The following is a 24053-nucleotide window of genomic DNA, read 5'->3' as shown; positions in this document are numbered from 1 at the left end:
AGGCCAGGCTGCCACGAGCACAGGCTCTGGCCCCCACACTGCCAGCCAGCAGGGTGGCCGCTCAGCAAGAGGCCGCCAGGCTCGGTTGCAATGGGGAGCAGAGGAGCCCGGCCCCCCGCCAACTGGCCCGTCCACTGGGGCTTGAGCCATGGTCAGCTGGGGAGACATCAGTAGCCCAAAGGTCACCAGGCCCACTGCAAACGCTGGATGGACTTGACAGATGTTATGAAATCCAGACCATTTGAAATCTGTCCTGTCACTGCCTCCCTAGGGCCCCTGGTCTTAGAGTTGTGTGCAGACGACCACAGCCCCATGACGTGAAAGCATGTCCCTCGGCACCGGTGCTGGGGCTGCCTCCCTGGGACGCCCCTCTGGCAGCCCAGGGTTCTCTGGGCCCCCTGACTCACCCCTTCTGCTCCTTCTGGAAGGGCTGTGTCCTGGCCCCAGGCCATGGGGCTGAATGCACCTGTACAGGGGTGGGTGACCTGCAGCCCCCATGGGCCTGGTTGCTCCACCTCACCCCCTGCCCCTCCCTCCTCTCTGGCTGACCCCCACGCCACCTGCTCCCTTGTCACCCACTCCAGCTGTCACCATGACTGGGCCACACCACCACTGTCCCGTTCTCCACACGTCCTGGACCAAGGGGCGTCTCATCGGTTTCCGGTGTGAAGCCCCAGCTCCTGGACTATTTGCATGAAATTCTATTAAAAGCATCTCTTTCAGGCAATGGCGGGACTACCGCAGGACTACGAACAGGTTACGTTACCCGTTCAGGTTGCTTCAGATGATTGACAGACGGGTACTGGGAGGAGCTGGTCACCGTGACCTGAGTGCCCCGAGCTGCCCTCAGTCAGCAGCAGCACGTTTTCTGTGGCTGGACTTGGGGGCCACAGCAGGAGAACTGGGGGTGTCAGAGGTCACCAGCACTTTCCCTGCCTGCTCTGCTACCATCCTCTGCTCTAAGCCTGCTCAAACCTAGTGTGGCCGGTGGGCATCTCTTCGCTTCAGTGGATCAATCACTTCTGAAGATCAAACCAGTCCATCCTAAAGGAAATCAACCCTGAATATTCATCAGAAGGACTGATGCTGAAACGGAAGCTCCAATACTTTTACCACCTGATGCGGAGAGCCGACTCATTGGAAAAGACCCTGATGCTGGGAAAGATTGAGGACAAGAGGAGAAGGGGATGACAGAGGATGAGACGGTTGGATGACATCATGGATTTGATGGACATGAGTTTGAGCAAGCTCCAGGAGATAGTGAAGGACAGGGAAGCCTGGCGTGCTGCAATCCATGGCGTCGCAAAGAATCAGACATGACTGAGCGACTGAATAGCACTTTTTATATAATGTGACCAGCAAAGCCACCTGCCGAGGCAAATTCACAGCCTCCAGCACCATCGTCACACAACAGAAGCAGTGAACATTCAACACGAGGAGCACAGCTGGAGCGTGGCCCAGGAAGCCCAAGCCAGTCCTGTCCTGGCCCAGTGTCAGTTTCGGATGAGGGCCCCGGGGTCCGAACAAACACGTGGCTGAACCTCCACGGGAACCTGGGTAAAGAGGAAGGTGGCTTCACACAGAGAAAAGCAGACAGGAATGAGAAAACAGGGACATTTCCAACAAAGAGAAACTAAGTCAAGAAAACTTGACCACAGGGTATCTGAAATAGTTAAGAAAAAGAAAGGATGAGGTCAATAAACACTGAAAAAGCGCTGAATTAATGTTTTAAGCAAAACACTATAACAACTGGGTAGAATTAGGAATTTCCTAAGAGGTATTTATTACTATTTAAGCTCAAGGAGAAGAATGAACCTGAAAACACCAAGGACGCTCATAACTTTGGGAAGAAAACAACAAAGGCTCTGCGAGCATCTTCAGAATAGATGCCGGGCTGAGCGTGGGGGTCAGTGAGGGCCTGAGCACCTGCTCGAGACCACTAGCCGTGACACTCTTGCTCGTTGCACACTCCAAGCTCTGTGCGCACCTCTGCAAGTCCTGCCTGTCACACACGTGAGTGGTTCTTTCCCAAGAGTCTCAGTTCAGGAGAACTGACAAACCCTATCCTAAGCCGACCTATCTACTCCTCCCCAGACAGCAAGCTTCACCTCTCACCCGGCTGGAGCCTGATCAAACACCCACAGAGAGATTCTTGGAACTGGCGTCAGAGGAACAAAGGAGCTACACTGCACTGGGCTGCGCTGGAAGTGACCAGGCAACATCAGCGGGGACAGCAACTTCACAGTAAGCAGGGCTCCAGCCAGAGCCAGATGGAACGACCTTACAGTCCTCTCTGCTCTGTCTCTCTAACCTTCAAAGATTTTTCTGGGTGTCTTCTACAGGCCAGATTTAACCACATAAACACTTTAAATATCCCAATGGTGGGGGAAAAAAAAGACTAGGTGAAAAGGCAAGAGAAAAACTGGGGAATAAAATTTACAGTGTATAAAACAAATGATCAGTATCTTTCATATATAAAGAGTTCACACAAACTAATAAGAAACAATTGAAACCATTAAAACAAAAATGCAAAGGACATGAACAGACACACAAGAAGAAATACAGATAACCAGTAAACATGTGAAATAGTACCGTTTGTTTTCACTAACAACCGAGAAAGGCAAATTAAGACACCCAGACACTGTTAGTCTACATATATGACTAGCAAGTGTGTTTTGCAGAAATGACCGCAGCCTGGCAGGGCTGAGGCAAGAGGCATCTGGGTGTCCTTACTGCAGAAAGGTGGTGACCTCCGTTAGTACCATGAGACAGGCAACCCCTTCAATTGTTAAGAAATACAGAACTCATGGGCGGTGTGTGTGTGTTGGGGGGGGTGCGGCAGGGAGTTCCAATCTAGAAAAGCCCGGGAATTCTCACAACGAATCACCAGTAAACACAGCGCCTCTCCCATGGCATGGCTCCCTCTGACTTATCTCCACTTCATCAAGTTTGAGGATCAAAATGAAAACACAAAGAGGCTCAGTTTGGTATCAAAGTCTTACTGGCTCCCAGACCCCTTGGGTGAAAGTTCCTGCCAAAGGTGAAAGGTCAGCTTTCAGAAGCGAGTCACCAGGACTTAGAACAACGTTAACCAAGCAGCCTTTGTCTGGGCAATAATTAACTTTCTGTCCCCTGTGGACACATCCCCCACTGGCACACACAGGGAACCCTGTCTGAACTGCTGGGTGGGTGTGCCAGTTGCAGTGTTCAAATTCAGGGACCTGCTAAGATCTGAGGGTGGCCATCACTGTTTCCAGGAGGCAGGATTTGGCGAAAGCTTCCGAGAAGTGTGGTCACCGAGGACCCAGGAGAAGGATCCACTAGCATCTGGGACCCGCCTTCGCCAGAAATGAAGCAGGGCCTGGGGGAGGGGCTGCCCTGGGGACACGCCGGGAACAACTGCTCGCCGGTCGCCACCGCGGAAATTCTGCCCCTGCTGCTCTGAGAAGGCCTGCCCTGGGGCTTACCAGCCACAAGGCCACTGCACAGTTTGGCAAAAACAACCAGCACGATGAATGCTGGTGCGTGGCCTGAAGCCTCTGGTCCAGCTGGGGTGATGTGCAGACGGCCCCCAGACAGGCGCACACTCAGCGCTCCATTGCTGTTCTGAAATTCTTTCACTGCGCGTGGTCTGTTTGACAGGAGAATAAAGCCCCTGCTCACTGATGGGGTGGGGTGGGGCCCGGAGCCCAGGGTCACCACGGGGCACCACGCACCCATGTGGACAGGCATATGCACACACAGGGTGGGGGCCTGGACGTGGCAGATGCGGGCATCCCGTGAAGGCAGTGGTCTCAGAGCAGCAGGGAGTGAACGCCCAGAGGGAGCAGGGTGGGCCGAGGGTCCTGATGGCTGTGTAACCCGGGCTTTGCCTGCCCCTGGAGCTGCCTTAGCAGCAGACAGCAGTGGCCATCATCCATCCCCAGCTTCCGGCCCCTGCCCCCCAAGCAGGCCATCATAGTTACCTGGAACTTTTCAGGGTCCGCTCCACCGGCCTGGGCCACGAAGAGGCGGGCGTCCGGCTCCAGCTGCAGGTCGTGCAGCGAGTGCGCCAGGGGCTGGCCCTGGACCTCCTTACAGTCCACGAAGAGCCTGGCGTACGCGCCATCCACGCTGAGCGCCAGGCGCGTCCAGCGACCATCCAGCGCAGGCAGCTCGAAGCTGGCGGCTGAGCGCGTGTCGGTGGCTCCGGGCTCCGTGTACAGCAGTTGCAGGTGCTGCCGCCCCCCACGCGCCGCCGTCAGCTTCACGCCCACCGAGACCACCGCCTGCGCAGGGTCTGTGACTGCAAAGAGCACGCCCGCGCGCGCCGAGGCCGGCCGCACACGCACCAGCAGCGAGAAGTCCTGGAAGAACGCGCTGGGCAGGAGGCTCCGGGCCGCCTGGCCTCCACCGCTGCCGTCCTCGCCAAACTCATAGGCGGGCCCCACGGCGGGGTCGTGCACCACGGCCACCTGCCAGGGCGGGGGCTCACCGAGCAGCTGCTGGAGCCCCACCTCCACGACCTCGCCGTCTGCGGAGAGAAAGACAGCAGTGAGGCTGCGCCCACTGGGGAAACCAAGGCCCAGGCCATCTCGCGCCTGCCCCCCCCCCCCCCACCGCCCCAGAGGGGACAGACAGCCACCTGTTCCTTCAGGCACCACGCCCACCCCCACGGGCTCGCTCCTCCAAGTGGGGCGCAGAGACCCTCCAAAACCAGCCTGGCTCGAGAGGCAGGGGCGTGGCCTGCTGTAGACCCCGCCTCCCTAAAGTTAGCACGAGGAGCTCCATCCAGCCTCCACTCCCAACCCCTGCTCAGACTCCACACTGGGACTTGGTCCCCGCCGCCGCTCCCACACTTGAGTCACATGGCATACCTGACATACAAAAGAGAGAGATTCGCACAGGGCTGCCCTGAGCTGAGTGCACACTAGGAACAGCCTGGAAACAGTTACACTCCCAGGAAGGGAGAGGATAAGAGGGCTGCATTTCCTGGGGGGCCCTCTGAGGCTTGTGGTGCCCCTGTCTGCCCACACGTGGGGCAGCAAACCCCACCCAAGCCTCCCAGCACTGTGGGTTTTACCGGGTGGTGGCTGTTTGCAAGGCTGGCGCTCACTGCCCTGAGTTCCTGCTGGGTGCCACGACCACCACCCGGCCTGGACAGGGCAATGTGATCGGGGAAGGGAGGGCAGCTTTCTCCCTCCCGCACTGCCCACTCTCCCGCCCTACACCTCATCCTTCCTCTCAAACTCTCTGTGCGCTCACATCCCTCCCCCTCCTCGGGGGCTCAGTGTCACAGGCACACGTTCTCCAGCGATACCCGACTGTACGGAGCCCCCTCGGTGGCATGGGCCCGGGCTGGGACACAGCCATGGTGCCTGGACCTGCCCGAACAGGGCTGCTTCCCAGGTGGGCAGGTGCCATCAGCGGCCTGGACTGGCGACCTCTGGGACCAGGGGCATCAAGGCTGGGGGAAAGCAGGGCCTACCTCTCTGTCCAGGGGCTGTGGTGGCTGCCCGGCACAGGATGGTAAACACCAGCTCTGGAAGAGGCCCGCTCACCAGTGACTTCCCTGGACATTGCCAGGCAGAAGGGCAAGGAGCCTCCAGGCCTTTCCTCTCAAGGCCCTCCCCCTCACAACCTGGGTGGGCTCTGCCCCCAAAATGCAGTACACAGAGAAGCTCTTCTGGGAGGCAGCTGCTGGCGTGTGGGTGTCCTAACTAAGCTGAGTATGCACACGGCTGTGTATGCAGGTGACACTGTGGCCCTGTCAGTGTCTCCGTGTGTGGTAGGGCCTGGTGTCAGGCCCCAGAGTGCAGGGTCAGGCTGACCCAGACTCCATGGAGCAGAGGGAACAAATGCTGGACCCCAACTTCCAAAGAAGCTGTGTCGCTCAAAGAGTCCCCAGAGAACAAACTATGAGAAGAGAAGAGACCAGCAAGGTCTGGTCTCGAGGATGAGGGTTTGGGGTACCTGCCAGACTAGCCCCACCAGGACAGCAGCGTCTTGTCTCTGAGCAGCCCTGACTTCCTGCATTGTGGGCTCCCCTTCAGCCTCACTCTACCCCTTGCAGGTGAGATCCTTACACAGATGAAAAGCGGGGAACCGCCAGGGCAGACAGCAGCACCCGCAGAACAATGGCTTGTCTCAGCACCTGCCGGGGTGGATGGACCCTCATGGGGGCAGGGGACCTTCACAAATACCCTGGGCTCCGGGAAGCCACCTATCACCTTCTGCTCACAGACGGACACCACTGTCCACCCAAATGGTGTGGCTGTACAGTCCCTTTGCATCAGATGTGCCCGGGACCGCAGTGTCCACTCAGGGAGATGCCTTAAGATTAAGGAACAAAGGCCTTCAGCAGCCTGAGTGCCAGTAGCCCTGGTGCCCCATCTCAGCTGTCCCGGAAGTTAAGCGTGGATGTGCCCCAGCTGCACGCTTCCTCCTGGGCAGCTAGAACTTTTCCAGATTGATTAAGGATGCTGAGACACAGCAGCCCTGGGGCCCTGGCTGGAAGACAGCCCCAGAGACCCCAGAGATGCATGAGCAGCTCCTTCCCAAAGTTCTCCTATTTCATCTCTGTGCAATTCTCCATGGTTCCCATAGGGAGTAATCTTCAGAATGCCACAGCACTGAGATCACTACTCCAGTCTCCAGTTACAGGCATCTTAAGCAGGGGTTGGGGCGGGGGGTGGTTGTAGCCACACCTCCATGCAGATCTGGCAGCTGCTGGGCTGGAGGCGCTGGCCCGAGGCGCTGGCCCAGCTGTCTCCGGGTGGAAACCAGCACCTCTCCAGCTAGCGAGCGCCTGAGCCGGGCTCTGGGAGCTCCAGTAGCGCCCTCCTGGGAACACAGTGGGTGGCACCTAGGCAAGCTGGGGCCCTCCAGACAGCCACACCTGCCTCAGATCAAGGAATCAGGGGACTTGCCTAGTTGAAGACAGTTTCCCTTCCAGCAAACAGACCAGCCAGGGCCCAGTGGGGTTTAGCCCAGGTACATAAGGTTGGCTCAACATAGCTATGACAAACCTAGACAGTGTATTAAAAAGCAGAGATATCACTTTGCTAACAAAGGGCTGCTTAGTCAAAGATATGGTCTTTCCAGTATTCATGTTTGGATATGAGAGCTGGATCATAAGGAAGACTGAGCAGCAAATAAACGATGCTTTCAAATTGTGCTGGAGAAGACTCCCGAGAGTCCCCCAGACAGCAAGGAGATCAAACCGGTCAATCCTAAGGGAAATCAACGCTGAATACTCATTGGAAGGACTGGTGCTGGGGCTGAAGCTCCGATATGTTGGCTACCAGATATGAAGAGCTGACCCATTGGAAAAGACCCTGATGCTGGGAAAGACTGAGGGCAAAAGGAGAAGGGGTGACAGAGGATGAGGTGGTTGGATGTCATCCCTGACTCAATGGACATGGGTTTGACCAAACTTCAGGAGATGGTGAACGACAGGGAAGCCTGCAGTTCATGAGATCCCAAAGAGTCAGACACGATTTGGTGACTGAACAACATTTGAAATCAATTAATGGAAACCATCACATCAGTAAGTTAAAGAAGAGGAAATCACACGGTCATATCATAGATGCAGAAAACATATTTCATAAAATCCTACACCTATTATGATAAAAAACCTTCAATCTGGAACTAGGAATAAAGGTGAACTTCCTCAACTTGATAAATATTTTTTAAAAAGCTACAGCTAACACCATACTTACTGGTGAGAAATTTTAAGCTTTTTCACTAAAATCAGGTACAAGGTAGGATGCCCCCTCAGCACTCTCTTTCACATCATAGATAATGCCATAAGACAAGAAAAGGCAATAAAAGCACATAGGTTGGGGGGGAAGAAATAAAGCTGTCAATCTGCAGACAACATGAAAATCAAACAGCAGAAGATCCAAAACAATTATTCAAAAAATACTCCTGGAGCTACCGATTATAGCAAGTCTGTAGGATATAACATTAACGTACAAAAGTCAATCATTTTCCTATATACCATCAATGAACAAGTAGAATTTGATATTAAACATGATACCATTTACATTAGCACCTCCAAGATGAAATATTTATATTTATACTACACATAAGTATGACAAATATATGCACAAGATCTACGTGAGGAAAACTACAAAACTCTGACAAAAGAAATCAAAGAAGAGCTAAACAAATGCAGAGATAGTCCATGTTCATGGACAGGAAGATTCAATATTGTCAAGATATCAATTCTTCCCAACTTGACCTATAGATTCAATACAGTCCCAATAAAGATCACAGCGAGTTATTTGGGGGCTTTCAACAAACCAACTTGGAGTTTATACAGAGAAGAAAAGACTAACTCAATACTTGCAGGAGACCAAAATTGGAGAAGTGACACTGTCTGGTTTGAGACTTACTATAAGCCACCCTCTCTCTCCTTCCCTCTCTCTTTCCTCTCCTTAACCCGTCCTGTCCTTCCCTGTTTTTCTAGTCCCCCAGTCCTGGACGCAGGAATCTGGTTGAAGGGCCCTCAGCTTGAGCTGAGGATTGGAGACTGATCACCTCCTCTTGGCAGAGAACTCGAATTCTGGTTCTGGTCTGGTCTGATTTCTGGCAGGGCTGAGTTCCAGTCCTCCCATCTCTGGAGGCCCAGGGAAAAGTCCCATAACGCCTGGGCATCTGTAGGTGGCAGGAGATGTCTGTAAGGCCACCCCTTTCGCCCCTCCCCTCCCGCCTCCTCCCCCTTCTTCTTTCAACCTGGCTTCCTTTCCTCCCTTGAAATCTTTGATGTTAGTCCTTGGATCCTTGTATTTAAGGGCTTCCCTAGTGGTACAGAGGTTAAAGCATCTGCCTGCAATGTGGGAGACCTGGGTTCGATCCCTGGGTTGGGAAGATCCCCTGGAGAAGGAAATGGCAACCCACTCCAGTATTCTTGCCTGGAGAGTCCCATGGATGGAGGAGCTTGGTGGGCTACAGTCCACGGGTCGCAAAGAGTCAGACACGACTGAGCGACTTCACTTTCACTATAAGCCATGGCAAAAACAAGACTGGGAACAGACTGTGGCTCAGATCATGAACTCCTTATTGCCAAATTCAGACTTAAATTGAAGAAAGTGGGGAAAACCGCTAGACCATTCAGGTATGACCTAAATCAAATCCCTTATGACTGTACAGTGGAAGTGAGAAATAGATTTAAGGGCCTAGATCTGATAGACAGAGTGCCTGATGAACTATGGACAGAGGTTCTTGACATTGTACAGGAGACAGGAATCAAGACCATCCCCAAGAAACAGAAATGCAAAACAGCAAAATCACTGTCTTGGGAGGCCTTACAAATAGCTGTGAAAAGAAGAGAAGCAAAAAGCAAAGGAGAAAAGGAAAGATATTCCCATTTGAATGCAGAGTTCCAAAGAATAGCAAGGAGAAATAAGAAAGCCTTCCTCAGCGATCAGTGCAAAAAAATAGAGGAAAACAATAGAATGGGAAAGACTAGAGTTCTCTTCAAGAAAATTAGAGATATCAAGGGAACATTTTATGCAAAAATGGGCTCGATAAAGGACAGAAATGGTATGGACCTAACAGAAGCAGAGGATATTAAGAAGAGGTGGCAAGAATATACAGAAGAACTGTACAAAAAAGATCTTCACGACCCAGATAATCACAATGGTGTGATCACTCACACTCACCTAGAGTCAGACATCCTGGAATGTGAAGTCAAGTAGGCCTTAGGAAGCATCACTACGAACAAAGCTAGTGGAGGTGATGGAATTCCAGTTGAGTTATTTCAAATCCTAAAAGATGATGCTGTGAAAGTGCTGCACTCAATATGCCACCAAATTTGGAAAACTCAGCAGTGGCCTTAGGACTGGAAAAGTTCAGTTTTCATACCAATCCCAAAGAAAGGCAATGCCAAAGAATGCTCAAACTACTGCACAATTGCACTCATCTCACATGCTAGTAAAGTAATGCTCAAAATTCTCCGAGCCAGGCTTCAGTAATGTGTGAACCATGAACTTCCAGATATTCAAGCTGATTTTTGAAAAGGCAGAGGAACCAGAGATCAAATTGCCAACATCTGCTGGATTATCGAAAAAGCAAGACAGTTCCAGAAAAACATCTATTTCTGCTTTATTGACTATGCCAAAGCCTTTGACTGTGTGGATCACAAGAAACTGTGGAGAATTCTGAAAGAGATGGGAATACCAGACCACCTGACCTGCCTCTTGAGAAACCTGTATGCAGGTCAGGAAGCAACAGTTAGAACTAGACATGGAACAACAGACTGGTTCCATATAAGAAAAGGAGTACGTCAAGGCTGCATATTGTCACCCTGCTTATTTAACTTCTATGCAGAGTACATCACGAGAAACGCTGGGCTGGATGAAGCACAAGCTGGAATCAAGATTGCCGGGAGAAATAGCAATCACCTCAGATATGAAGATGACACCACTCTTATGGCAGAAAGTGAAGAGGAACTCAAAAGCCTCTTGATGAAAGTGAAAGAGGAGAGTGAAAAATTTGGCTTAAAGCTCAACATTCAGAAAACGAAGATCATGGCATCCGGTCCCATCACTTCATGGGAAATAGACAGGGAAACAGTGGAAACAGTGGCTGATTTTATTTTGGGGGTTCCAAAATGCCTGCAGCTGGTGACTGCAGCCATGAAATTAAAAGACACTTACTCCTTGGAAGGAAAGTTATGACCAACCTAGGCAGCATATTAAAAAGCAGAGACATTACTTTGCCAACAAAGGTCCATCTAGTCAAGGCTATGGTTTTTCCAGTGGTCATGTATGGATGTGAGAGTTGGAGTGTGAAGAAAGCTGAGCGCCGAAGAACTGATGGTTTTGAACTGTGGTGTTGGAGAAGACTCTTGAGAGTCCCTTGGACTGCAAGGAGATCCAACCAGTCCATCCTAAAGGAGATAAGTCCTGGGTGTTCATTGGAAGAAATGATGTTGAAGCTGAAACTCCAATACTTTGGCCACCTCATGCGAAGAGTTGACTTACTGGAAAAGGCCCTGATGCTGGGAGGGATTGGGGGCAGGAGGAGAAGGGGACGACAGAGGATGAGATGGTTGGCTGGCATCACCGACTCAATGGACATGAGTCTGGGTGAACTCTGAGAGTTGGTGATGGGCAGGGAGGCCTGGCGTGCTGTGGTTCATGGGGTTGCAAAAAGTCGGACACGACTGAGCGACTGAACTGAACTGATACAGCTATGGGAATCAAGACAGTGTGGTCTTGGCAAAAAAAGAGACAAGTAGATCAATGGGACAGAATAGAGAGCCCAGAAAGAGACCCACATAAATATAGCCAACCTTGAATTTAAAAATCAAACGCAGTATAATGGGGAAAAGATAGTCTTTTCAACAAATGGTGCTGTAACATCTGGATATCACATGAAGAAAAAAAAAAAGAATCTAGACACAGACCCTACACCCTTCACAAAAATTAACTCACAATGGATCACAGATCTAAATGTAAAGTGCAAAGCTATAAAACTCCCAGAAGATAATAGGAGAGAAATGCTTAATGATCGTGCTTTTGGCAATGACTTTTTAGATACAACACAAACACAATTTATGAAAGAACTGACAAGCTGGACTTACTAAAAATGAAAAACATCTGTTCTCCAAAAGACACCGTTAGAAGAATGAGCAGAGAAGCCAGACTGGGAGGAAAAAAAAAAACTACAAAACAGGCATAACACGGACTCTTATCCAAAATATACAAAGAATACTTAAATCTCAACGAGAACATGAACAGCTTGACTGAGAAATGCACAAAAGATCTAAACAGACACCTCACCAAAGAAGAGGTACGGACGGCAGATTGAAAAGCTGCTCCACATCATCTGTCATCAGGAAAATGCAAATTGAAACAAGAGAATTCCCTGGCAGTTCCGCGGTTATGAATCCTCACTTTCACGGCTGGGTGTACGGGTTCAATCCCTGGTCAGGGAACTAATATCCCACAAGTCACATGGCACAGCCAAAAATTAAAATAAAAACAAAATAAAACAACAATGAGCAGTCACTACACATCTACCAGAATGGCCAAAATCTGGAACGGCCACAACACCGAATGCTGGGGAGGATGTGCAGCGAAAGGGATTCTCATTACTGCTGGGGGAGGTGGGGTGCGTGCAGAACGGTGCAGCCACTTGGGAAGACAGTTTGGTAGTTTCTTAAGAAACTAAACATGCAGGAAACAGCAATCATGCTTCTGGGTATTTACCCAAAGGAGCTGAAACCTGTATCTACACTAAAACCAGCACATGGATGTTTCTAGAAACTTTACTCATAACTGGGGGCTTCCTGGATGGCTCATCAGGTAAAGAACCCACCTGCAATGCAGGAGACCCAAGAGATGCGGGTTCTATCCCTGGGTGGGGAAGATCCCCTGGAGGAGGAAATGGCAACCCACTCCAGTATTCTTGCCTGGAGAATCCCATGGACAGAGGAGCCTGGCGGGCTACAGTCCATGGAGTCACAAAGAGTCGGACATGACTGAGTGACTAAACAACAATAACAAGTCATAACTGACAAAACCTGGAAGGAGCCAAGAAGTCCTTCAGTAGATGAATAAATAAACTGCAGTCCATCCCTACAATGGAACATCATTCAGCTAAAAAGAAGCTATTAAGTCAAGAAAGACATGGAGGAATCTTGAATACATAATGATTAAGAAAGAAGGCAATCTGAAAAGGCTACAGACTGTATGATTCCAACTCTATGACTCTCTGGAAAAGGCACAACTATGAAGGCAGTCAAAAGATGAATGCCTTCCAGGAGTTGGTGGGGCTGGCGGTGAACGGGTGGAGCACAGAGGATTTGCAGGGTAATGAAGATGTTGTCCAGCACTCAGCGTTTGGACTCTGGTGATTATGACAGCTCAATGCAGGCTCAAAGTGAGGGTGCTGACAGCCGGGGGCGGGGGGCAGACAGTGCACGGGAACTGTGTGCCCCCCTCTCAAGTTTGCTGTGAACCCAAAACTGCTCTGAAAAACATGGTCAAAACATCAGGCAAAGGATAACAAGAAAAGTAAGCAAATATTGCAACACCACATCAGATAAAACAGAATTCTAGATGAAAGCCACTAAGTGGGACAAAGGGGACGGTTATTTTGACAGCCCACCGAGACGTGATAAGCCTCATCCCGCCCTGTGTACACAGCAAAAAGGGGAGAGAGTCCTCATTCACAATGCAGCTCCTGGGGGCTCTCTCCCCGCCCACTGTCCCATGAGACGGGACGCGACCACCGTGGTAAGACAACTTGATCATGTGTCTAAAGAAAGGCCATCCTGTCCCTTCCTCACACACGGTAGTGATCACCGAGTCAAGAAGGCTGTGGGGGTAAGGGTCCTCACCCAGCAGCACAGAGAAAACACAGAGAGGATGAGCATCTCAGGGACACACCGGGCTGGGAGTCCTCCTGAGAGGATGGAGACCCACTTCCCCACCGACATGCCGACAGGTTCGTCACACTCGAATCTGCACACACGTGCACCACGGCCTTGGTGTCGCACAGTCCCTGGCTGTGGTGACATGCAGCCCGTGGCCCTGGAGCTCAGGGAGGTGGTCAGGAGGGAGCCCTGTGCCGGGCCCCTGTGCCATAGGGGTTCCCCTACTGGCCTTGGGGAACATTTCTAGTGATCTGGTAGAGAAAATGTCAACAGCATCCAAGCAGCCCTTCAAAAAAGGCTCTGCATTCCACGTGGGGTGTCACCCAGCACCCAAAGCCAGGCCACATGGCGGCTCTCAGGCAGCACGCGAGTCATTAACACAGACGTGCAGGTGTGAGAAACGAAGAAATGGGGAGGATGAGTGGGGCTCTCCACCCCACCCTCCAGTGGCATGGGGGGACGTCCCAGACTGTGCAAGAAGAGGGAACTTTCAGAGACACAGAACGTGGTCCCACGTCCACAAAGTAAGAGTCTCACATACGTGTGAGCACGCACACACACACAAACATGCTAACGGAGCCAAGTAACGGGCTCCAGGACGTCGGTCCCGCAGCATCTGGAGACCGAGGCTCTGCAGGTGTGACAGCTGTTCCAGCCCTCAGGATGAAGGCCCCACCCAACCCCACCACGCCCTGAGCAGAGAGCTCTCCCAGCCAGGAGGGAGCCAGAGCAGCCTGGGAAGGGCTGGCTGACTCCACAGGCTTGACGATGGAGGGAGGGCAGTGAGCCAAGGAATGCAGGCGCCTCCAGAAGCTGAAGAGGCAGAGACCGAGCCTTCCCTGAGCCCGGGAGGAACGCAGCCCCCCACCCCTTGTTTTTGGCCCCAAGAGACTGATTTCAGACTTCTGACTCCAAAGGTTACACATCTATGCTCACTGGAGCCCCCGAGTCTGTGGTCATCTGTCCCCGCGGCCCTAGGACACACACACCACATCTGTGAGAATCCAGACATTCCATCCACAGGGCGCTGAGTCCAGCCGTCTCCTGTGAGGCCTGGATCTTGATGAGCGTGCTCACGACCAGCCTGCGATGAACATCTAATGCAGAGGAGAAGCAGCCCAGGATGAGACAAGCATGGCGGCCCCAGAGGCTGAGACAGGTGTGGGCGGCCTGGGGCCAGTGTGTGCGCTTGCAGGAGGAACGGCCGCTCTGAGCTCTGGCCACTCTGCACTTTCCTTCCTCCAGGCTGAGCCTGCTCATCTGCAAAACCTGCCCCTTCCAGGTGGTGCCCCAGCCCCATCCCTCTGACCCCAGCCCTGTCCTCACTCACTCACAGGGGGACAGCCCCCTCACTGGCCCACCTGGCAGGGACCCAGAAGGAGCTGGGATGGACATGTCCCGCTCTCCCTATGAGGGGCCTCACTCGCTTTATTCTGAGGGTCTCCTCAGAATAAATAATATTTATATTTATTATATTTCTATATATTATTTATATATTTATATATAAATGTTTATTTATATAAATATATTTATAATATATAATAATATTATTATTATAATAAATAATAATGGTGTGCTGCCTTCACAGAGAGGGGAGGGGACCGGGACACTCCCCGCCTGACTCCGATGGGCCAGGCTACCTGGGGGGGAGCGGGCGCAGCTCAGGGCCCAGCCTGACCATGCATACAGATGGAGCTGGTGGGGCCTTGACGGCTGTAGCCACTCCCCTCCCTTACCGGTCATATGGCCCTGAGGCCCGGCACAGGGGGCCGTCTCTGCTGGGAGGTGGGGGGAAAGACAGACGGGGGTGCCGGTGCCATGGAGGCGGGGGTGGAGCCCTGCAGGGAGTCTGCTGGGGCCTGGGGAGGCAGCACCTGGCACCTGTGGCTTGGCCATCCCCCAGAGATACCCTGTGCACGCCCCAGTCCACCCTGCAGCCCAACACGCCAGCAGCCTGAGGGATTCACTCAGTCAGAGACAGTCTCATCCCAGGGCCCCTTCCCCAGCACACGGGGCAGAGGGACCGTCCAGCCCGGTGCAGGGACTGGAGTGGGCGGGTAGTTGCCACCGAAAGGCCAGGGGAGGAGAATGCTCCAGCCCTGGGCCCATGGGTCCCCGGGGTGACGGACATCTGAGTGCAGCAGAGCATCTCCCAGGCTTCCGCTCGGAACACGGCCTCCTTCCCAGGCAGAGGCCCTGCAGTGTGAGCAGATGTCCAGTGGGAAGTCCCTTCTGGCCACTCCTCAGGCCAGCTGTGGTCAAGGAAATTCCACACCCCACGCAGCCTGGCCGGGGCCTTGCCCATACGAGGCCCATTCCCCATCTGGCCCCAGCCCCAGGCCCGCTACAGCTGATCCCTGACCCGAAGGGGACTTGGGCCCTGCCCAAGGCCCAGCAGAAGGATGTGTGTGTGTGTTCAGGGCCCTGGAGGGCACGCCGGGCCCCACCCTCAACCCCCACATTATGCAGCAGGAAGAGGAGGTGGGCTTTTGGGTGGGACTGGGGTTCTCCTGGAAGCACAGCTCCCTGCAGGGCTGCCCGGGCCCTGTGGGCTTGGTAGGGACAGGGCAGAGAGGGCCCTGCGGATGTTCCGAGCAGTGACTGTTGGGGGAGGGGACATGCGGCTCACTGCAGATGATCCCCCCTGCAGGGCAAGGTCAACGCCCTCCGTGCTGACATACCTAGGCACAGCCCTGCTCTGCTCTCAGCCCTGCTCACAGGGGCTGCCGCAGGCCCTGGGCTCTGCACACACCTCAGATGCCCTCCTGGGGCAGAGCCTGCCCAGGCTGCTCTTAGGATGCCCTTCTGGCCACCCTACTCACACATAGTTCAGCCATCACCCCTCAAGCAGTGTCCCGTCCGTCTGTCTGCAGAAGCCACGGCCACTCCCCCCTCTCCCTTGGTTTTCTCCTTTCTTGGGGTGGACTCTGCCTGTCGTGAGCACTTGTTCCTGCCCTGCCCTGGCGTGGGCACCTCCTCGCTGCATCCCAGACCTGGCCAGCGAATCACCCACACACGTTCCCCAGGAGCCCAGCAGGTGACACTCCCTCTCAGGGTCCAGGGCAGCCACCCCTCCTCGCACTGGGCCAGCTCCAAAGCCCAATGACTCTGCAGACCAATGAGCAGGTCGAGGCTGTTCCCTACAACACCACAGGGTTGGGGGGGCAGGACACACACAGCGGGGCAAGGACAGGACAGGCCAGCAGTGCAAATCGGCTCTGCTCGAGGGCCCAGTGCACCATGGACACAGAGGGAGCTGGGGGGCCTAGCAGCTGTGGTGGCCCGTCCACCTGCTACTGGCCACATGGTGCTGGGGGTGCAGTCTCGGGGGGACATGGCCCCCAGGAGGGAGTGACCCTCCCGCTGCCCAGGAATGGAGAGGCTGTGGAGCTCACAGGCCGGCTGGCGGGGCCCCTATGAGCTCCTCAGACTCACTGACCACTGGGTTGTCAAGACTTCTGGACTTTCAGAGCAGCAAGCCCCCCACCCCTGTGGGCCCCTCAATCATGCAGGCTGGGACACAGAAAGGACCTAAGACACTGCGGCCCAGTGACCGGGAGCAGCGACCAGAATTCAGCGGTCTGTCTCTGTCTATGCCTCCGTTTCCCCTCTCTGGCACACACGTGACACGTGATCCCGGAGCCAGGGGAGACGCTGTCACATACAGACCTCTGGCCTCAGCCTGCCTCTCGGCCTCCCCAGACCTCCGCCTCCTCCTGGAAAGGAGGCCCCATCCGGCCTCCCGAGGGCATGACATCAGGGCCAGCGGGGCCCCCGAGCCAGGCTCACGCAGCCCTGACCGAGCTCTCCTGGCTGGACCGATGGGAAAGCAGGTGGCGGGCGGGCAATTACCTGCCGGTGGCCCTATGAACACGCAGTGCCCGTCCTCGCGGGCTGGGAGGGAGGCGCAGGGGAGTGGCAGCCCGCGCCCGTCCAGGCGGCTCCAGCATGCGTCCTCCAGGGCCTCGCAGAACTGGCGACAGGGTGGCGGGCCGGGCGGCAGGCCGGGCCCGCAGGGGGGTGCCAGCAGCAGGCAGAAGAACCAGGCCAGGAAGCGGTGGCAGTGGGTCCGGAGCAGCGCCCCCCAGGCCGGGACCTCAGCCTGCACCTCCTCCCGACTTGCGTGGCGGAGATGGTTGGGCCACCAGGAGCGCCTGATGCCCAGGTTGCCGCAGAGAGCCAGGGAGGGCGGCAGGGGCAGGCAGCGGCCAGCGGTGGTGGGGACAGGCTGCCCAGTGGCAGCCAGCTCAGCAGCCCTGAGCAGTGTAGACTTGTTAGCAAGACCGGGCCCCACAGAATCAGCCACGTGGGGAGCCCAAGCACCACTGTCCACAGTTAGAGCTGAGACTGCGACATGAGACAGCTTGGCAGGGGGATCATAGGAGAGAGCCCAGAGGGCAGTGTGCCTGCCCAGGGAACCCGTCACCAGGGGAGGTAGAGGCGGTGTGGGCCTGCGGTCGTCAGCGTGCTGCTGGCCGGGACGGGCTGCTGCAAGCAAGAGTCCTTCACCGTCCAGCTGCAGGGGCTGCCTGAGGGGCAGCTGGCTTCCCCAGGGAGGCGCCCGGGCAGGCACAGAGGAAAGAGAAAATCTACCTGGGGTCGGCGGTACCAAGGACTCCCTGAACCAGGGTCTGCCAGGGGAGGGTGGCGGCTGGGTGGGCACTGGTAGGGCGCCGGCCTCGGTCATCTGGGTGTCTGGAGAGCTCAGGGCCTTGGTGCTCGGCTGGAGGGTGGTCCCGCTGTCCTGGGGGGTGCTGGAGGGTCCAGGGGTGGAGAGGGTGTCCGTGGTGTCCGTTGGGGGCGGCGTCTCTGCCCTGGTGGAGCCCTCGGCTGGGGCAGTAGAAAGGGGGTCTGTGGGGGTCGCGGGGGCCAGCTTCCCTGCCCTGGCAGAGCTCTCGGCAGGGGTGGTGTCCTGAGCGTCATCCCACAGCTGGACGAAGCTCCGGATGCCCTGCGCCACGTTCAGGATCTTGGCTCCGACACCGGCGATGTTTTCCTCCTTCAGGTCCGGGCTCGAGCTGGAGGCTGTGGGGCCAGCGGGGGTCTGGCCCTGCCCCGCCTCTGGCCTCCCCAGAGGGTCTGTGGGGCTAGCAGGGACTTTCCACCAATCAGTGGAAGCATCCCGGGGGTCCACGTGTGTGGTGGTTTCCTCCGTGGGCCACACAGGTGAGCTGTCGGGGGTCTTGGAGGCTGGTGCGGCTGTGGGCCAGGCACTGTTCCCGGACCATAGCCAGGACAGCAGTTGAGCCTGGGCGGCCGAGAGGCAGCAGGCAAGCAGCAGAAGGCTGTGGTGGCCGCGGCGGCTGCTAGGGTCGGGAGCCATGGGGCTGTGTGCTCCGCGGAGCAGCGGGCCGCCTCTGCTGTCAGGAGGTGGGGCCAGCCCGCTCCGCCTCCGGCTCCCCCCTATCCCCGGCCAGCAGCCAGCGCCAGCGCCCCATTCATGCATCTGGGCGGCTCCTCCTTCCACCTTTCTATTTCAAGAGGGAAAACAGGCAAATCTCCACGCAAGGCGACAGGTCCCCCCCAAGAACGCCTCACACTTCCTAGAAGCAGTAAAGACCTCCCCCGCCAGAGGCTAAAGGGCACTGGCAGGGCGGCCAGAGGAGTTCCCAGCTCCCTCCGCTGGGACCCGGGGCCCTGGGCCCCCCCAGACTGCCATTCGAGTCCCTGCTCGGGTGTGTGGGAATTGGGTGGGCTCCAGGCCAGCACCTTAGTCCCCTTGAGGGCAGAGGGGGCTCCTGCATGCTCTGAGGCTCAGGAAGGACCCTCCTCCTCGCCCTGCAGCCTGCAGAGCCCAGAACTGAGAAAGCACAGGGCACAGGCCCTCAAGGGCATCTGCCCTAGGTAGGGCTAGGAATCTCAGGAGACTGGAGTGCAGCCCCCAGTCCCCCGTGCCCACCGCCCTCTGCACTTGGAGCCACTTTGACTGGGAAAAGCCTGGAAGCCTGGCCGTGGGCCACAGCTCTGGAGCAAAGCTGGAGCTTAGAAACCACTGGGCTCTCTCTGAGTCCTTCCTCCTGCTGCAGCTGCTGAAATGGTCAGCGTCCGGCCCCTGGGGCCTGCTCAGAGTCGCCTGCTCCCTAACCCACCTGGCTCTGTCCCCCAGGGACACCTGGCTTCCCTCACTCCATCCTGCCAGAGATCACAGCCTCTTTTTCACTTTCACTCTTAAAACCTGCTCAGTCACATCAGCCCTCTGTCTCCATGGACTAGAACCAAACTCTCCGGCGACCCTGCCGGTGTTTGAGTTCTCACTGAGTATTTCACTCAGACCTGGGAGTTTTTGATCAGTTCTTGAGAACTGCCCCAAAGGGACAGCACAGCAGTTGAGAATCTACATGAAAGCAAAGGAAGATTATGGACTTGATGAGACCAAAGTCTCCAGACAAACGGAGATCCTCCCCACTGCTCCCACTCCTCGGAGCTGAGCCTGAGAGCAGGGAGGAGGGCTGGGTGAGTATGCCCTGTCTGCAGGCTCTGGGCACCAGCCTCCTCTAGACATCGCTCAGCGCCCCTTCTGGGGGTGTCCCACACTGGGGACTGCTAGGAGGCCAGGGAAGCCAGGCCGGCCTGCAGCTCGACTCCACCCACCCAGTCCCGACTCCTTCCTTCGTGAAACCTCAAACCTGCCTGCTCACTTGTGTCCAACTCTTTGTGACCTGCCAGGCTCCTCTGTCCACGGGATTCTCCAGGTAAGAATACTGGAGTGAGTTGCCATTTCCTTCTCCAGGGGATCTTCCCAACCCAGGCAGATTCTTTACCACTGAGCCACCAAGAAAGCCCTCAGATGACACAATTCCTCCTCCAGGACACTGAGGAATGTGTCCTCCCAGAGCTCACTTTGGGGTGTGGGGAGAAGGCCCCGGTGCCAGAGCAGCCTTGCCTGGGACTCATGGCTGGTGTGGGTGTCTGACTTGGAGGACGCTGCCCCCTCCCCGCCCAGCACCTGCCATTGGTGCTGCCCCTTCAGTCCCCGCCAGGAGGGGCTCCAGGCGGCAGCAGGAGGACAGGTTGGGGGGGTTCCCCCAACAAGAGGGCCCCAGGGCAGGACCAGCTCCAAGCTCTGTCCCATCCTGACCACCTGATGGGCGGTCTGTAAAGCAGTGTCCACAATCACCAGGCTGGGGCCCAGCTCCCGCCTTCATCCTGGACCTGCACACAGCGTGGCCAGCAGTGCTCATGGTAAGGAATCCTCGGCCAGCTGACCAGGGCCTGGGAGATGGGAGCCCAAGTGGAATCCGGGCGGTCTATACACGCCTGCACATGCCCAACACTCACTTCGGCAAACACAGGTGCTCCCTCCTGCAGGCTCGCGTCATCACACGCAATCTCACACCTCCCCCCACATACAGGTCCACACACACACCACGCTCCACGCTAGACCCCATGTGTGCCCTGCATGCCTGGCACGGCAGCTGCCTCTGCCCAAGTTCCCCGAGATCCCTGTCCACTCCAGGCTGTGGCTGGGCCCAGATCAGATCAAGGATGCTGTTGATAAACGCTGTCCAGTGGGTTGGGCAGCCTGGGGTCAAAATCATGGTTCAGGACAGCAGAACATGGGTCTCCTCTGGAAAAGGGTGGGGGAGCACCATTCCATGGAAGGCAACATCTGGGTCCCCCCATCCATCCCAGAATTCTCAGAAACGCCCACAGAACGTTCTTGCTGTTCGCTGCCACTAATGGGATTTTATGCCTGAAAGTCTCTGGAAAATCTCGGGACAGAAATTTCAAAGGTCCTTCCCCTTCTCCGGGCACATCCTGGAGGGAGACCCTGGGCCCAGTTGAGGGAGAGCCCCTGCGCCGTCAGCGTGGGGCTGCCCTGCTCCTCCTGGTCCCGGGCCTCAGCTACTCCCTGGGGCCCCTCAGCAGCCCTGGGCCCGCACGCACTCGTTCACCTCACCCTGCTTGGGAGAGCCAGAGCCAGGAGAACCGTGCTGCTGTGGCCCCCTGCACTGAGCGCCCACACCATCCCCCCAGACCCCACTCTTCCTGCCCACCTTCTGGAGGCCAAGCTCACCTCCCAGCACTCTGAGAACATCACACGTCCACCTCCTCTGAGAACACCAGCACGGCTCTGCCCCGGGCCTCGGCTCCCATCGGGAAGCAACCTGCCGAGGTGCTGGTCTGAGACACCCCTCCCCCCGTCACACACCTGTACACACGTTCACGTGCACAGACTCACACGCACATGCACACACGCACATGGGCACAGCAGCATTCAGAAAGCATGCGGTATAGACCGGGCTCCCTGCTGGCTGTGGCTGCCACAGGCCTGCCTGGGATAGCCCATCGGGACACACAGGGTCTGAGCCTCAGGGCCCTGCGGAGGGTCCTGTAGGCGCTGGTTCCTCCGGAGTCCGTGCTCAATGTGGAGGCCAGATAATCTTCCCTGAGCTGCCCATGGGGACGGAGGAGGGGAAACGGGTTTTGAGGGAAACCACTGGAAATGGCTGAAACACAAATACCTCTGGGTCAGGGCCCATGTTTCTGAGCCCCCAGGTTAGGAGTGACTGGGATCCGGGAATTCCTGGTGAGCTAGGAATTCACTGGGTCCAGGACCAGAAGCCAACAACAGCACGGTTCCTGCTGGGTCTCCTTCTGCAAGCTCTCACACACCCCTCAAGGCCTCGCGCCCCATGCTTACTGCCCTGCAGCTCCAGACAGGGCTGCCCTGCCTCAGTGATGACGCCCCTCCTCGATGGTGTGGTAGCTTCTGTTCTTTATTAACCTGGTGTCCTCCTCTATTCAGATTCCACGCTGCCACTACTTAAGTCAAGTTCTCCTGCATGGGTTGGTTCCCCCCTCACCACCCGCCCCGCCTGCAAAACTGTCTCTGGTGACCTCTGACCCTTGGAGGACATAGAGTTTCTGTCTGAGGTTTCTTGGACACTATCAAATACAACAGGGTATTTTAATTTATAGAAGAGAATTCTCGACCCAGTGGAGATAGGAAGGTGGTGTTGGGAATAACAAGGTGGCTTTCTCTCTCACAGATTCTGGGAAATCTTGGGAATCTTGCAGGTGTCAGGTGACCCCTAGCAAAGCTTCAAGTGGATTCCCTTCTCTCCTCATGCCAGGAACACCCCACCCCCACCAGGACACCCCACACTCCCAGCTGAAAGGCCTTCCTTGCTCCTCTGCCCATGCACAAACCAAGTGAACACTTCTACCCTGTTGATGCCCCAAAGGGCTCACCAAGTGCATGGGGGCCGTGTGTCTATAGGTGTGTGTCTGCGTGTCTCTGACGGGTGTCTTAGTACATCTCTGTATATGCAAGTGCATGTCTGTGGACCCACACGTGTGCACGTGTCTCGGGTCCGGGTGCACTGCGTCCACTCTCCTGTGCACACGACTGTCTCGGGTTTCCAATGCCAGGGAGGCCCCCTGGCCAGCAGGGAAGTCCCACCAGGTCGGGGTTTGCTAGCCACCCCTGGGGTCTGTGCAACCCAGGGACGGGCATTTGGATTTCCATGTGACAGGGGCTGAGCTCAGCCTTCTGCTTGCACCTTCTCTTGGGAATGACACCCAAATGACGCCCAAATCCAAAACCATCGGAGTCGCTCCCTCACTGGCCCGCCTGGGGCCTCCCTGAGGGCACCTGGGCACCGTTCTTATGGGACAGGTCTCTCTGGTTCAGGATCACTCCCCCTCCAAGCACCAGGGGGGCTGAGGGGCCGGCCACCCGCTAGAAGAGGACCCAGCACCCAGAACTTCCGAAAGGTTCTGCCTCACGCCCCTGCCTCGCCCATCGCCCCGCCCCGCCTCCTACATCACCACGCCCACTGCCACGCCTCTCATCCCGCCCAGCCTCCTGCCCTGCTCCCCCTCGCCCTACGGTTCACCAGGGTTTGTTCTGTCTTGTTGGCCAGACTGGTTTGGATTCCTGAATAATGTGATCTTTCATTTTCATTTTTAAAAAAGCACAAACACCCACATGTGAGCAGAACTAATCTGAGGAACAAAGAGATGAGCGTGTCCAGGACTGAGGTTCAGGGCCACAAGCTCAGAGGAGGGCCTTGTCTGCCTGGCTCTTGGGGGCACTGCCGCTGGGGCCTCAGACATCCTGGGCCCTGGGCGGGGTCTCCCCTGAGGCCCTCCAAGTGGTCTGCCTGGGGCCTCCCACACCTGCCCAAAGGCCCCCAAGCCAGCACATCCTGCAGGGACCCCCCTCCTCAGGTCATCTGGGGTTCTCTCTCTTGCCCCTAAGGACCAGACACTAGAGATTGTTCAATATGCGTGGGCCTGCGGGAGCTGGCCAGCCCTCGCAGGTGTCTCCAGGCCTCCGAGGAGAGGGCTTGAAAAACAACTGTTCCAGCGCCCACTGCTGGGGCACAGGCCCCAGGCCCCAGGCCAGCAGCGCATCCAGTGAAGACCCGTGCGTGGTTGACATGCTGTCTCCAGCTCTTCCAAAATGGAGCACGACCCCTCCTCTCTCTGTCCAACTAGTTTGTAGTGTCCGGAGTGTCCAGACGTCCTGCCCCAGCCCTGTGTTTCACGGCGACCCTTTCGACCCACAAGGATAAAGGCCCTGTTGCTGGGCGGGATGGTGGCAGGCTCTATGCAGACCACTGGCAGGGCCCCTGCCCCAGCCTTTCCTCATGGCCACTGTCCACCCTCAGGTTGCCGGGAATATTGAGTGGCCAGGATTGGGAGGCCAGGCAGCCGGGGCTACCGGTCAAGGCCC

The 24053-nt window shown here is 56.0% G+C and overlaps 1 protein-coding gene across 2 annotated transcripts in view; it reads right to left on the bottom strand.

The window, feature by feature from the left end:
• COL18A1 (collagen type XVIII alpha 1 chain) overlaps window positions 1–24053 on the bottom strand; it is a 92116-nt gene that overhangs the window by 33789 nt on the left and 34274 nt on the right. For both annotated transcript variants that reach the window (XM_052640878.1, XM_052640947.1), the window contains exon 3: window positions 3966–4513. In XM_052640878.1, the coding sequence (XP_052496838.1) occupies window positions 3966–4513 (548 nt within the window). The remainder of the gene's footprint in view (window positions 1–3965; window positions 4514–24053) is intronic.

The sequence above is a fragment of the Budorcas taxicolor genome, chromosome 1 (genome assembly GCF_023091745.1).
Source record: "Budorcas taxicolor isolate Tak-1 chromosome 1, Takin1.1, whole genome shotgun sequence".
Lineage (NCBI taxonomy): Eukaryota > Metazoa > Chordata > Mammalia > Artiodactyla > Bovidae > Budorcas > Budorcas taxicolor.
Note: the sequence above shows the minus strand (reverse complement) of the source record. Positions and strands in the feature narration are given on the sequence as shown.